This window comes from Bufo bufo, chromosome 5 (assembly GCF_905171765.1).
Source record: "Bufo bufo chromosome 5, aBufBuf1.1, whole genome shotgun sequence".
NCBI classification, from domain to species: Eukaryota; Metazoa; Chordata; class Amphibia; order Anura; family Bufonidae; genus Bufo; species Bufo bufo.
In genome coordinates, this window is record NC_053393.1 from 136457029 (window position 1) to 136471432 (window position 14404).

Below are 14404 nucleotides of genomic sequence, written 5' to 3' on the forward strand. Positions count from 1 at the left end.
ACAGCTATTTGAAATACAGCCTTTTTGTGCAAAGATATATTTATTTCAGGCCTACAGAGGTTCAGGCCCTGTGAGATACCACCTCTACATACAGGGGTTTGAATTAGGCATTTGAAAAACAGCCATTTGAAATACAGCCATTTTGTGCAAATATATATTTACTGCAGGCCTACAGAGGTTCAGGCCGTGTGAGATACCCCCCTACATACAGGGATTTGAATCAGGCATTTGAAATACAGCTATTTGAAATACAGCCATTTTGTGCAAAGATATATTTACTTCAGGCCTACAGAGGTCCAGGCCCTCTGAGATACTACCTCTACATACAGGGGTTTGAATTAGGCATTTGAAATACAGCCATTTGAAATACAGCCATTTTGTGCAAAGATATATTTACTTCAGGCTTACACTGGTTCAGACCGTGTGAGATACCCCCCTACATAGAGGGGTTTGAATCAGGCATTTGAAATACAGCCATTTGAAATACAGCCATTTTGTGCAAAGATATATTTACTTCAGGCCTACAGAGGTTCAGGCCCTCTGAGATACTACCTCTACATACAGGGGTTTGAATTAGGCATTTGAAATACAGCCATTTGAAATACAGCCATTTTGTGCAAAGAAATCTTTAATTGAGGCCTAGTCTGTCATTCTTTTCTACTATTAATTAAACACACATTTAGGGCAAGATCCTAAATTCTAAAAATATGAGGAGAGCGTCAAATAAGGGACGTGGCCCAGGTAGTGGTGCTGCTGGTGGAGCTCCTGTAGCAGGAAGAGGACGGGTCGATCTGTGCCAGCTACACACACAAGTGAAACCCCTTCCTCAGGTGCGAGTAGGCGACAAAACCTGCAGCGGTATTTGGTCGGGCCTAATGCTGCTCTACGAATGGTGAGGCCTGAACAAGTACAGGCGATAGTAGATTGGGTTGCTGACAATGGATCTAGTTCCTTCACATTGTCTCCCACCAAGTCTCCTGCTGAAAGACCCCCTCACCCCCTTGCAAATCAGCCAAGCAGTCTGAGCCCCAAGTCATGCAGCAGTCTCTTCTGCTTTTTGATGACTCTGTTAGCAAGGTTTACCAGGGCCATCCACCTAGCCCTGCCCCAGAAGTGGAAGAGATTGAGTGCACCGATGCCCAACCACATTTTTCAAGATGAGTACATGGGAGGACCATCGCAGCTAGTCTCGGATGATGACGAAACACAGGTGCCAACTGCTGGGGCTTTCGAAAGTGTGCAGACCGACAAGGAAGTCAGGGGTGAAGACTGGGTGGAAGATGATGTGGAGGACGATGAGGTCCTCGACCCCACATGGAATCAAGGTCATGCGAGTGACCGATGTAGTTCGGAGGAAGAGGCGGTGGTCGCACAGAGCCACCAGCACAGCAGAAGAGGGAGCAGGGTGCAAAAGCGGAGCGGCCGTCCTCTAGACAGTACGCCTCCTACTGCCCACCGCAGCAAGGGACCGAGCACACCAAATCCAGCTCCAAGGAGTTCCCTGGCGTGGCAGTTCTTCAGACAATGTGCTGACGACAAGACACGAGTGGTTTGCACGCTGTGCAATCAGAGCCTGAAGCGAGGCATAAATGTTCTCAACCTGAGCACAACCTGCATGACCAGGCATTTAAGTGCAAAGCACGAGCTGCAGTGGAGTAGACACCTCAAAAACCAAGAAAGGTCTCTGGCTCCTCCTGCTTCCTCTTCTGCTGCAGTCGCGGCCTCTTCATCCACCTCTGGAGTGACAGTGCCACCTGGCACCCCACAAACAGAGGATCTGCCAGCAACACCAACACCTGGGTCACCAAGCATCTCCACAATGTCACATGGAAGCGTTCAGCTCTCCATATCCCAAACGGACAAAATCAGGTGTGCACTGCGCAACACCATCTGTGGCAAGGTGCACCTGACTACGGATACGTGGACCAGTAAGCACGGTCAGGGCCGTTATATCTCCATAACAGCACACTGGGTAAATGCAGTGGCGGCTGGGCCTGAGGCGAATAGCAGTTTGGCGCATGTCCTTCCACCACCGAGGATTGCAGGGCGCTTCAGTTTTCCTACTGTTGCTTCCTCCTCCTACTCTGCTTCCTCATCCTCTACCAGCTCCTCATCTGATCAGCGTAACACCTTCACCACCAACTTCAGCACAGCCAGGGGTAAACGAAAGCAGGCCTTTTTTTTTAAATTATCTGTTTGGGGGACAAACCCCACACCGTGCAGGAGCTGTGGACGGGCCTTGAACAACAGACCAATGAGTCGTTTGTGCCAGTCAGCCTCAAGCCCGGCCTGGTGGTGTGCGATAATAGGCAAAATCTCGTAGCAGCTCTGGGACTAGCCGGTTTGACGCACATCCCTTGCCTGGCACATATGCTGAATTTGGGGGTGCAGAGATTCCTTAAAAATTACCCCGACATGTCAGAGCTGCTGCATAAAGTGAGGGCCGTCTGTGCGCGCTTTCGGCGTTCTCACCCTGCTGCTCGCCTGTCAGCGCTGCAGCGTAACTTCGGCCTTCCCACTCACCGCCTCATATGCAACGTGCCCACAAGGTGGAACTCCACCTTGCACATGCTGGCCAGACTGTGCGAGCAGCAGCAGGCGATAGCGGAGTTTCAGCTGCAGCACGCACGAGTGAGTCACTCGGCGGAACAGCACCACTTCACCACCAATGACTGGGCCTCCATGCGAGACCTGTGTTCCTTGTTGCGCTGTTTCGAGTACTCCACCAACATGGCCAGTGCCGATAACGCCGTTCTCAGCGTTACTATCCCACTTCTATGCCTCCTTGAAAAAACACTCCTGGCAATGATGGAAGAGGATGTGGCACAGGAGGAGGAGGAAGGGAGGAAGAGGGATCATTTTGTATGGTTTCCGGCCAGTCATTCCCAAGTGGCTCCGAGGGTGGGTTCCTGCACCCACAAACCCAAGGTACACAATTGTCCAGCCACTGGTGCGTGGATGGGGGGATACAGAGGACACAGACGATACACCTCCCACAGAGGACAGCTTTTCGTTGCCTCTGGGCAGCCTGGCACACATGAGCGATTACATGCTGCAGTGTCTCCGCAACGACCGCGGAGTTGCCCACATTCTAACTTGTGCTGATTACTAGGTGGCCACGCTGCTGGATCCCCGTTACAAGGACAACGTACCGTCCTTAATTCCCTCACTGGAGCGTGATCGTAAGATGCGCGAGTACAAGCGCACGTTGGTAGACGCGCTGCTGGTGGCATTCCCACCTGACAGCAGGGGCACAGTGGAAGCACAAGGCTACGGCAGAAGACGAGGAAGAGGTTGTCAATGCAGCTGGGGCACCGCCAGCACCTCAAAAGTCAGGGTTAGCATGGCCGAAATGTGGAAAAGCTTTGTCAGCACGCCACAACAACCAGCACCACCAGCTGATATGGAACGCCTTAGCAGGAGGCAGCATTTCACCAACATGGTGGAGTAGTATGTGTGCACACGCCTACACGTACTCAATGACGGGTCTGCCCTCTTCAACTTCTGGGTCTCCAAATTGGGCACATGGCCTGAGCTTGCCCTTTACACCTTGGAGGTGCTGCCCTGCCCTGCAGCCAGTGTATTATCTGAATGTGTGTTTAGCACGGCAGGGGGCGTCATCATAGACAAGCGCAGCCACCTGTCCACAGCCAATGTGGACAAGCTCACGTTCATTAAAATGAACCAGGCATAGATCTCTCAGGACTTGTCCATACCTTGTGCAGAATGGACATGTATACCGGCACTAAGCAGTCATTGTTATACTGCAGCGCAATTGCTCATGTTTGTATTTTGGATATTTCACACTCTTTTGGAGTGTACCTTAATTTTACAAAATTTAATTAAAACCAAAAACCTGTGTTGGCTATGTCATCCTCCTCCACCGCCGCTTCCACCTACTCTGCTACGTCCACCGCCTCCTCAAAACTCCTACTCCATATGGAACTCCACCTCATAAATCCATATATTTTTTTTTTGTACCTGTTTTATTTTATATCATTTCACTACTTTGTCATTTACATTTTTGGTGTGAAATTCACCAATTTTGGTGTGTATAGTACCACTGCTATACCTAGTGGACCGGTAAAAAAAAACTAAAAAAACTGTCAGTTACATTTTCTGGCGAAATAAACTAATTTTTGGGTGTATAGTACCACTGCTATACCTAGTAGACAGGTTAAAAAAAATAATAATTGTCAGTTATATATTCTGGTGAAATTCACCAATTTTTGGGTGTGATGTACCACTCCTATACCTAGTAGGCCGAAAAAAATAAAATAATTGTCAGTTACATTTTTTGGTGAAATTCACCAATTTTTTGGTGTAATATACCCCTCCTCTACCTAGTTGACAGCTTAATAAATTTCATTCTTGGGTTGACATTATACAATTTTAGACGTGAATAAACACCTGCTATGCATAGGTGACAGGGAATAAAATTGAATAAATTATTCTGTAATTAATGCGCACCACATCCTTACATTCAATGCTTAAACTTTGAAAAGTTGTCACACTTTTATGCTTTAATAATTTCTCCCATATTTCAACTCTAATTTTAAATTTGAAAAAATGTATCCTCCCTTGGATGTGGTCTCTCTTTCTCACGCTCCCTCTCCAGCCTGGAACCCTGATTCCCCACCACCTGTGATCACCATGGTAGGCGCATAAAAGAACATCGAAAGTTGATAGAGCAGATATCAAATTGGATCGTGAACATCACGGGGACGTACGACATGGTGGGGCAGTAAGTGTGCACACGCCTACACAAACTGACTGACAGGGGTCAACCCCTGCAACTTCTGGGTCTCCAAATTGGGCACATGGCCTGAGCTTGCCCTTTACCCCTTGGAGGTGCTGGCCTGCCCTGCAGCCAGTGTATTGTCTGAACGTGTGTTTGGCATGACTGGAGGGGGTTATCACAGGTTATTTTTCCCAATGTTTTGGGGTGTACCCTAATTTTAAAAATAAAATCTAAAACCAAAAACCAGTGTATGCTACCTCCTCCTCCTCCACTGCCGATTCAACCTACACCGCCACATCCACCGCCTCCTCAACCTCCTACTCCATATGGACCTGGTCCTCCTAGATCAAGATTATAATTTTTTATTTTTACGTATTTTATGTTATTTAAAGTAATTTCCCTATCCACTTGCCATGCTCTTAACCACATTTTGACGCCATTTGCAGCCCTCTAGCCCTTTCCATTACATTTTTACAGCCATTTTAGTGCTCAAAAGTTTGGGTCCCCATTGACTTCAATGGGGTTCGGGGTCAAGTTCGGGTCCCGAACTCGAACTTTTTTCCGAAGTTCGGCCGAACCCGTCGAACCGGAACATCCAGGTGTCCGCTCAAAAAAAATGTCTATGCCTCTATATGAAATCAGCCTTTCAACAACAAAGCTTTTAACAATTTCTAAACATCAATAACTTTTTTGTAGCAGGAAAATATTAGAGTAATAATGTAATATAATATAGTAATATTGTGCTCAAAAGCAGCAAAACTGTGCCAACAATACAAGAGCATGCTGTTCCTATAGAAACTTTTCAGTGACTACTTTACTACCACAGTAAGGTTCGGTGTATAGTAAAGTGTAGGTTTAATCTATATCATGCATACATTTCTACAAAGGGATGACAATTCATATTTTAGAAACCTCTAAACCCCATTTCTCTAGCATTACACACGCACAATTATTTATTTTATACTTAATGTGTGTAGTGCCATCTTGTGGTCATGTGTCAGTAATGCATCCTGCAGCTGCAAGTCTATGATGATGGAAAAGAGTTTTGCCAAAGTTCTGTATTTTAATGACTAAATGAAATATGAAACCTCTGTTTCATAACCAAATGTACTATAATAATATATTTAATAACCACCCACTGACTAGAACACACATATGAACAGGCATAGGTCCATTTTGCATCTTACTAATAACATTCTAAGGCTACTTTCACACTTGCGTTGTCCTTTTCCATTGTTGAGATCTGGCAGAGAAAACAGAAAATAATTTTCAGTTTATTCCCCATGCATTCTAAATGTAAAGATATCCGTTCAGGATGCCTCAGGATGTCTTCCGTTCCGTCAGCATTCCGTTTTATGACCGGACACAAAACCACTGCAAGCTGTGTCCAGTCATAAAAATGGGAAACGGGTCTGTTTTTTTCTATTTTGATTTAACACAACCGCATCCTAATGGATCTGATGCATCCTAATGTGCAGAATCAAAGCGGATCCATTTAATTCCGATATTGTAATCCTCTGCCGTATCTCACTACCGGGATTAACAACGCAAGTGTGAAAGTAGCCTAATAAGGTTATAAATCTTTAAATTATAACTAAATTTAGATTTCTATTAACTACAGATGCAGCATTTTTTAAACGAATGTTCATCGCAACATGAACGTCCATTTGGTGAAAGACTGTTCATTCATTAACATGTTGGTGTGTCAAACAAGTACAGATACAGGCAGTGTGTGGTATCTGTACGTTAACCTCCCTTAGCAACAAAGACTTTAAATTTTAGACAAAAATTTGAAATGTCTTGTCCAGTGGACATTCTAAGTTTAATGTCCTTTATCCTGGCTTGTGATGTCAGCACCTAGCGGGTTACACTATGTCCATTTAATAGTTGATCATGTAAATCAGTGCATTGGAGTTTTGCTCTGGCTGATAGAGCAGTAGTTGATCTCCCCTCTGTGACATCCATATGTCCTTTTAGGGCACACGGGCAAGGTTTCTAGGTTAGATAACCTATTTAAAACAGTATTTTCAAATGAACATTTATGTGATTAAATAGATAACACTATTAATGATGTGATGCCCTTTCTCAATATACAACCACGTCAGATGCCTATGCCATAATTTAATCTCAAGCCTTTAAATTAATTTTACTCTTCATGCTTTGTAGATGTCCAACTCCGGGGTGTGATGGCAGCGGTCACGTAACTGGAAACTATGCTTCTCATCGCAGGTATGTATAGAAATATGTTGTTTATTTTTATTTTTTATTTTTTTATCAATTACTTGCTGCTTAGTCACATAGTATGTCATAGTACTCTATGTTTAAAAAAATAGGTTTTATACCTAATGTAGTTTACATTTCATTGCTAATTAGTTTTTTACTTCCCCCCCCCCAACAATTATTTGCATGTCATTAATTCTTCAACATATAAACAGCTCACAGTCCCATAGTGTTCTTAAAATAAGAATGACCCAATATACAGTAAATTAAATGAATTACATATTATTTTTAACCCTACTAACTGCACTATTGACTCTATTCCCTCCATTCTATCTCCCCAGCTATCACTGCTCACTAAAATTTTCAACTTCTCTCTTCTGGTAGCTTCCCAGCATCTTTTGAATATTCTGTCATAACCCCATTACTAAAAAAAAAACAAAAAAAAAATGTCTCTTGACCCGTTCTGCACAACTAACTATAGACTTTTCTCTAGTCTCCCTTTCATCTCTAAACTTCTAGAATGCCTGGTCAACTTTCGTTGTTATCCACTATCTCTCTATTAACTCTCTCCTTGACCGTTTAAAATCTGGTTTCCACAATCTACACTTTACAGAAACAGTCCTTATTACCAAAGTGACAAATAATCTCCGTACAGCTAACTGCAATGGTGACTACTCTCTACTCATTCTTCTGGATCTATCTACAGCATTTGAAACTGTAGATCAACAGCTCTTCCTCAGTATGTTCCAATCTGTTGGCTTTAAGAACACTGTTCTTCCTTAGTTTTCCTCCTATCTTTCTGGTTGCTCTATTGGTGTATCATTCATCAGCTCTACTTCTTCTCCTCTTCCTCTTGCTGTTGGGCTTCCTGAGAGTTCAGCATCTTTTCTCTCTACACAGCCCCTATCAGGCAGACTGTCAGTAGATTTGATTTACAATATCATCTCTACATTGATGACACCCAACAATATATTTATGACAGAACACAAGTGACTGTATGTCTGCTGTCTCTAGCATCATGCCCTCTCTATATCTGAAATGGAATCTTTGAATCAGAATTTTCCCTACCATAACTCCTGCATTATTGTTGTCATGTTTGATGCTGATCTTTTCTTCACTCCATATGTCACTTGCCCACTCATGTCACCTGCACCTCAAAAACATCTCTAGAATCTGCCATTTTCTTACTGTGGAAATAAGAAAAACTCTCATTGTTGTCCTGGTCCATTCTCGTCTTGATTACTGTAACTCATTATCAATCAGTCTTCCCGTTACTTAAGTCTCCCCACTTCAATCTATCACGAATGCAGCAGCCAAATTCTGTCAAACCCCTACTCTGCTGCCTTCACTCTGTGCCTGTCATTACACTGGTTGCCCATATAAGTATAGAATTCAATTTAAATTCCTTACTCTCACCAAGCTCTCCACTGTGCAGCACCCTTCATATCATATATTTGCACTAATCTCTGTCTACCACCTTACCCAAGCTCTGTCAATGATCTATGGCTAACATCCACCATAATCAGAATCTTCCACTCCCATCTCTAAAAACTTCTCTCAGCTAAGCAAGCAATTTGGTTACTTCACCACTCCTACTGTTTTAGGCGCTTCATAAAAACACATTTCGTTAGGGTGGCCTATCTCATCCCCTAATTAACTCTTCTCTATTTACCTCCCTTCAACCTCATCTTTCAGAGCCTGATCCATCATCCAACAGTTATCTACTAAACCCTATGCACTAAAAAACTCTACAGATACGTCACGACTAGTATCCAATGGCCTGGGCGGAGCTAAGCTCCATTCAATTAAACAGAGCTTAGCATCGCCCAGGCCATTGATACTAGTCGTGACTAGAGGATAGATCATCAGTTTAAAAAAAACTGCAGAACCCCTTTAAGATAAACAGTTATTACTTAAGTCTCGCAAAATGCTACTTTAGTAGCAAAAAGAAACTAATATGCATAGTAGCCGGTTTGCATAATAACAAGTATACAGTAGAGATGAGCAAACTTCTTGAAATTTGTTTCATGTCCAATTTGTCTTTTTTTTTTATTATTGATTCATGGCCAAATCGATTCTATACGAACCAAATGTGCTCTCATTGCCTGAAAATTGGTATATTGATTTGCTAGGACCAATATTCTAACAAATTTTGCTCTCCTCCCCATCTCCTTTAAGCTCTTGAACGCAATGACAGAGCAAATAATGTCACAGTGACACTTACATATCTAGTTATGGGTAAACGCATGGTTGATGGTGTTAACAAACAGTGCGCTTAAAAATACACTGTGCCATTGCTTTTGCTATGCTTTTTAAAATAAAACAAATGCTTCAATAATTGTCTCTTATCAGGAGCATACGGTTTTTAAATACACACTGTGTTATCGGGGGGGGGGGGGAACAGTGGCTTGTTGGGGCCAAGTGTCCAAAAATTATGCCTTAATGAAGGCAGATACCTACCCCTGTTTATACAAACACACATTAATATCAGAGGAACAGTGACTTGTTCTGCAGAAGTGTCCAAAAATTATGCGTTAATTGGGACAGAATGCCTGACCATATTTCTACACACACAAGTGTTAATTGTCAGAAGAAACAGTGGTTTGTTTTGAAGTTGAACAAGCCTAGAAAAATCTCCCCTTTATTTGGAAGCAGCAGCTGTACAGTGTGGATGTGGAAAGGGTAAGGTGTGTGGGGGTAACAGTGCTAGCAACAGTAGCGCCAGCAGTGGCAGCACAGCATGCAACAGACAATGCAGCAAGTAGATGTGTGTGTAGGTGTGGAAGTCATAGTAGTGGTGCCTGTGTTGGGGTAATGGTAGTGGCAGCAGGGAAAATGGAAGCACCAGTAGGAGGATGAGCAGCAAGTAACAGCAGCTGTGGCAATGGCGGAAGCAGCCAAATGGTATGGCATGATCGTAGGCAGGCAGACAGTTGCAGTGGGATAGCTATCAATATCCACTGTCAGCAATGGCAGATCTATTAATTGACCTCAGCCGAAGGTGTGTGAAAATCCTCACAGATCCATATCTCATTAATTTTTACAAAAGTAATGTTTTGCACACTCACGGACGCCACCTGCCACACTGAAAGCCCTCTCTGAGATGACACTGTAGGCTGTAAAAGACATTACAGTGAGAGCAAACAGGGCCAGTTCTAGCCACTGTTCCAATCTGCCTGCACAGAAGTCCATGGGATCAGGGAATATGGAATGTGCCGTGAAATGGCCAAAGTCATTTAGAAAACATGACAATTTTAAACATAAAAAAAAAAGCTGGGCAGAAATATGGATATCATACCATAGAACAAAATTTTGGTTAAGACACGGAACTGCATGAAATTTTGAAAATTTTCACAGATAGCTCACCAGTAGTACTACTACCATATAAAAGAATAAAATGTGGGTGACATTAATAAACTGCACAACATTTCTAAAAAGAGACAATTATTATAGACAGCTGGCCAGAAGTACCAATGCCATCCAGTTTAATTGAATTTGGGTGATGACGCCATCTGCCTCACTGAATACCCTTTCTGAGATGATACATGGAGGCTGGACAAAATAGTACAGCAATAGCAAACTTTGCCAGTTCCAGCCACTGTTCCAGTGTGACTTCCCAGAAGTCCATGGGGTCAGGGAACAAGTTAAGTGCCAGGGAAAGGCCACAGTAGTTTAGAAAACAAAACAATTTTGGGCAGAAGTATTTATAGCATTCAGCAGAATTACATTTTGGTAAAGGAGCAGAACTACGCCATATTCCATAATGATGAGACAATTTTTATGGGCGCATGCCTGGCAAAAAGTCCAACTGGTGTCATACAGAAGAATTACATTTTTGAACTGCACCGCCAGCTAATGGATGGTCGCAAATAGTATTCTCATGGCAACACATTCTGTTATCGATGTCTCATGATGGAGCAGAGGACAAGGAGTAGGAGTCTGAGCAGGGGTAGAAACAGCTGATGATGATGACAAGGACAAGCACACTGCTTGGAGATGCGGGTTGGCTGCCACAAAGAAGACAGGGAGAAGGAGCACAGACTTCTTCTGATTCCATAGGCTGGCCAGTTCTATTTTTCCACAGGATGTGGTGATGCCGCCTCATGTGCTACAATAGAGCTCAGGCACCTATGTTTGCGTTTGAATGCCCATGGCAGATGTTGCACACAGTTGTGTTTTTTTTGTGAAAAGCTTTTCCTTGATGGAACTCTAATTATATCTCCAATTCTCTCTCTACAGTGTCACTAGTAAATGGCTTGTGTCTGAAATAGTTTTTTGGCAGATACAGCCACAAAACACCCTATTACTTCCACAGATGAGAACAGAATGATGTCTGGCTCCTTCTGAGAAGAAGGGCCTGACTGAATGCTGCCCTTGATTGGCAGGTCAGCAAAAATTCAGATTCGTTTGGCGAATTCATTTTTGTGAAATTCATAATGAATCTGATTAGTTAAGAATCAATTAGCTCATCTCTAGCATACAGTTATTAAGCCAAACATATCAAAGTCATAGACATGTCAGGAGAACTGAGAGATTCTCTACAAAGGGTACATAGAATCAAAAATGCATCAGCAATGTGTGTATATTAGCATAGGATTATGGCTAGTGATGAGCAAAGCGAGCTTCGAATGCTACATCCGAATATGCTTCATTCAAAACTTCATATTAATACTGTACTGTACAGTATTAAAATGTATAGGCTCTGATGAACCAAATTCAGATATTCGCGAAGTCGTGTGAGACTTCGTTGAATAACTTCAGTAGTTCTTTTATAAAAGGGTAAAGCACTTTAAAACTTGAAACCAAACTCGGCTTCGGTTCTGAGGTACCATTCGGAACAGAAGCCGAATTCGGTTCCAAGTTGTAAAGTGGTTTTACAATTTAAAAATCAACTACCACGACTTCGCGAATAACTGACTTTGGCTCATTGGAGCCCATACATTTTAATACCGTATGGAGACGAATCTCCGTAAAGTATTAATCCGAAGTTTTTAAGTGACTTCGGATGTAGCATCACTAATTATGGCAAGTATATTGGTTATACAAATTGTAATTAATTACCATTTTGTATTATTTTAATTACAGTGTCTCTGGTTGCCCACTGGCTGACAAGACACTGAAGTCACTTATGGCTGCAAATTCCCAAGAACTTAAGTAAGTGTTAAAATATACATCCATTCTATATGTTATCTTTCACTATTTGGCATGTTTAAAATGCAAATATATGGATATTAATGTTAATGAACTGTATTCAGTACTTTAAGATAACTTATTTTACACACTTCACAATTGTTCTATTATCAAGACATGGATTGTTGTTAGAAAATTAACCGCAGACAGTGCTATATAAAGTTATCATACATTTTGAAATATTAAAATTTTCAATAATTTGGTTGAAAAAAATGTATCATAGAGATTAAAAAAGACTTGTCACGTCTCATTACATGCCTGTATTAGAAATACTTACCATATTTTTCACCCTATAAGAGGCACTTTTTCCCCCCCAAAGTGCGGGGAAATGTCAGACCGTCTTATGGGGCAAATACTAATGACCGCTTTCATTATGGTACAGGAGGAAGGGGAAACGGTGAATGCAGTGCTCCCCGGGCTCTGTACTCACTGCTTCCTGGTCTTCCTCAGCTGCTGGCTGTGCCGTGACTGCACACAAAGCGAGGACGTCAGCGCTATGGGACCTCATGCTGTGTGCTTTAGGACACAGCACAGTGCGCAGCAGGAATAATGAGAAGATCTTAGATGTCAGGAGTGGCTGTGGCACCTGGGACAGGAGAGGTAAGTTAATTGTTAATTGTTTTTTAATGTATGCTCTGAGCCTGGGGGTCTGGTCTGAAGTCTGCTTGGGGGTCATTCACATCGGGCTCTGCTCTGTGGTCTGCTTGGGGTGGTCATTCACATTGGGGCTCTGATCTGTGGTCTGCTTTGAAGTCATATTTACATCGGGGGTCTGATCTGAGGTCTGTTTGGAGGCCATTCTCATTGGGGGTATGAATAGGGGGAGTCTTGTTCACATTGGAGCTGTGATCTGAGGTCAGATTGGGGGTCTTATGAACATTGAAAGTCTTAACTGAGGTCGATTAACATTGGGGGTCTGATTGTGGCTCATAAATTAGATCTGATTAACACTGGGGTCTGGCTGGGGCTCTGAGCTGAAGTCTGATGAAAAATATCTTTTTCTTATTTTCCTCCTCTAAAACCTAGTTGTGTCTTATGGGCAGGTGCGTCTTAGGCTTTTTTCACACGGCCGTAGTGCTCCAGTGGCCGTATTGCGGGCCACATACGGTGGTTCCGCAATACACAGGGCACCGGCCGTGTGCATTCCGCATCACGGATGCGGACATATTCACTTGAATGGATCCGCAAATCCAGAGATGCGTTGCGGTGCGGAACGGAACGGAAGCACGGAACGGAAGCACTATGGAGTGCTTCCATGGGGTTCCGTTCCGTGCTTCAGTTTCGCAAAACAATTAAACTTGTTCTATCTTTTTGCGGAACGATGCATGCGAATGTCCCATGGTCGGTGTCTGTGCATTGCGGACCGCAGCACGGGCCCAGCTAGCACACGGTCGTGTGCAAGAGGCCTTATACAGATAAATGGTATTGCTGCCTCCCCAAATTACCACACTATTTATGCCACATAGTGAACCAAAAACTATTTTTAAGTGTTTTTATTATACAAAGGTAGGAAATCATAATAAATATATGTTTTAGGTATCACAGTAATTATTCTGAACAACAAAATAAACGTAATATGTTATGTATACCTCATGTTGAACACTGTGAATATGAAAGCTAAACTAACAATCCAAAAAATAGCAGAATTGCGAGATTTTTTTGCCCCCTTCCCCCTCCCACCACCAAAAAAAAACCTTATGTTTTAATACAATATGCAGTATTCAACCCTGTCTGAGTGGCAGGTCTGCAAAAGCTAAAATAGTTGCAGAGTCCTGAAAACCCTGATTAGCACATGTCCTCAAGTCGTTAAAAAATTTCATTTTTAAGGGTGATAAGTAGTGTTCGAGGGTGCTCAGGTTCTCGAGTAGAACACCTCGGGATGCTCAGGTGCTCTACCGAGCACCCGAGCACAATGGAAGTCAGTGGGAGAACCCGAGCTTTAAACAATGCACCCCCTGCTCTGAAGAGGGGAAGGTGTCTGGTTCACATGAAAAGGTCAGAAATTGATGGAAACACCACTGAAATGGTTCGGGAACAGCATGGGGAGGATGTCTGGATGCATCTTGGACTCCCATGTCGCTGCTGGGAACTATGTTGTCTGAGTAGTACACCAATTTTACAGACTGACAATAATACGCACAAAACCGAAGATAAAATCGATTTTAGAGGAAAAATTGTTAGGAAACTTTCTTTCCTGTATATTTACTTGTATATAAAGTACAAGTGCTGCCAAAAATTACAAGGAAGAGGCAC

The 14404-nt window shown here is 42.9% G+C and overlaps 1 protein-coding gene across 2 annotated transcripts in view; it reads left to right on the forward strand.

The window, feature by feature from the left end:
* Positions 1-14404, forward strand: part of ST18 (ST18 C2H2C-type zinc finger transcription factor) — a 180858-nt gene that overhangs the window by 100835 nt on the left and 65619 nt on the right. For both annotated transcript variants that reach the window (XM_040432085.1, XM_040432086.1), the window contains 2 exons: positions 6908-6970; positions 12047-12115. In XM_040432085.1, the coding sequence (XP_040288019.1) occupies positions 6908-6970; positions 12047-12115 (132 nt within the window). The remainder of the gene's footprint in view (positions 1-6907; positions 6971-12046; positions 12116-14404) is intronic.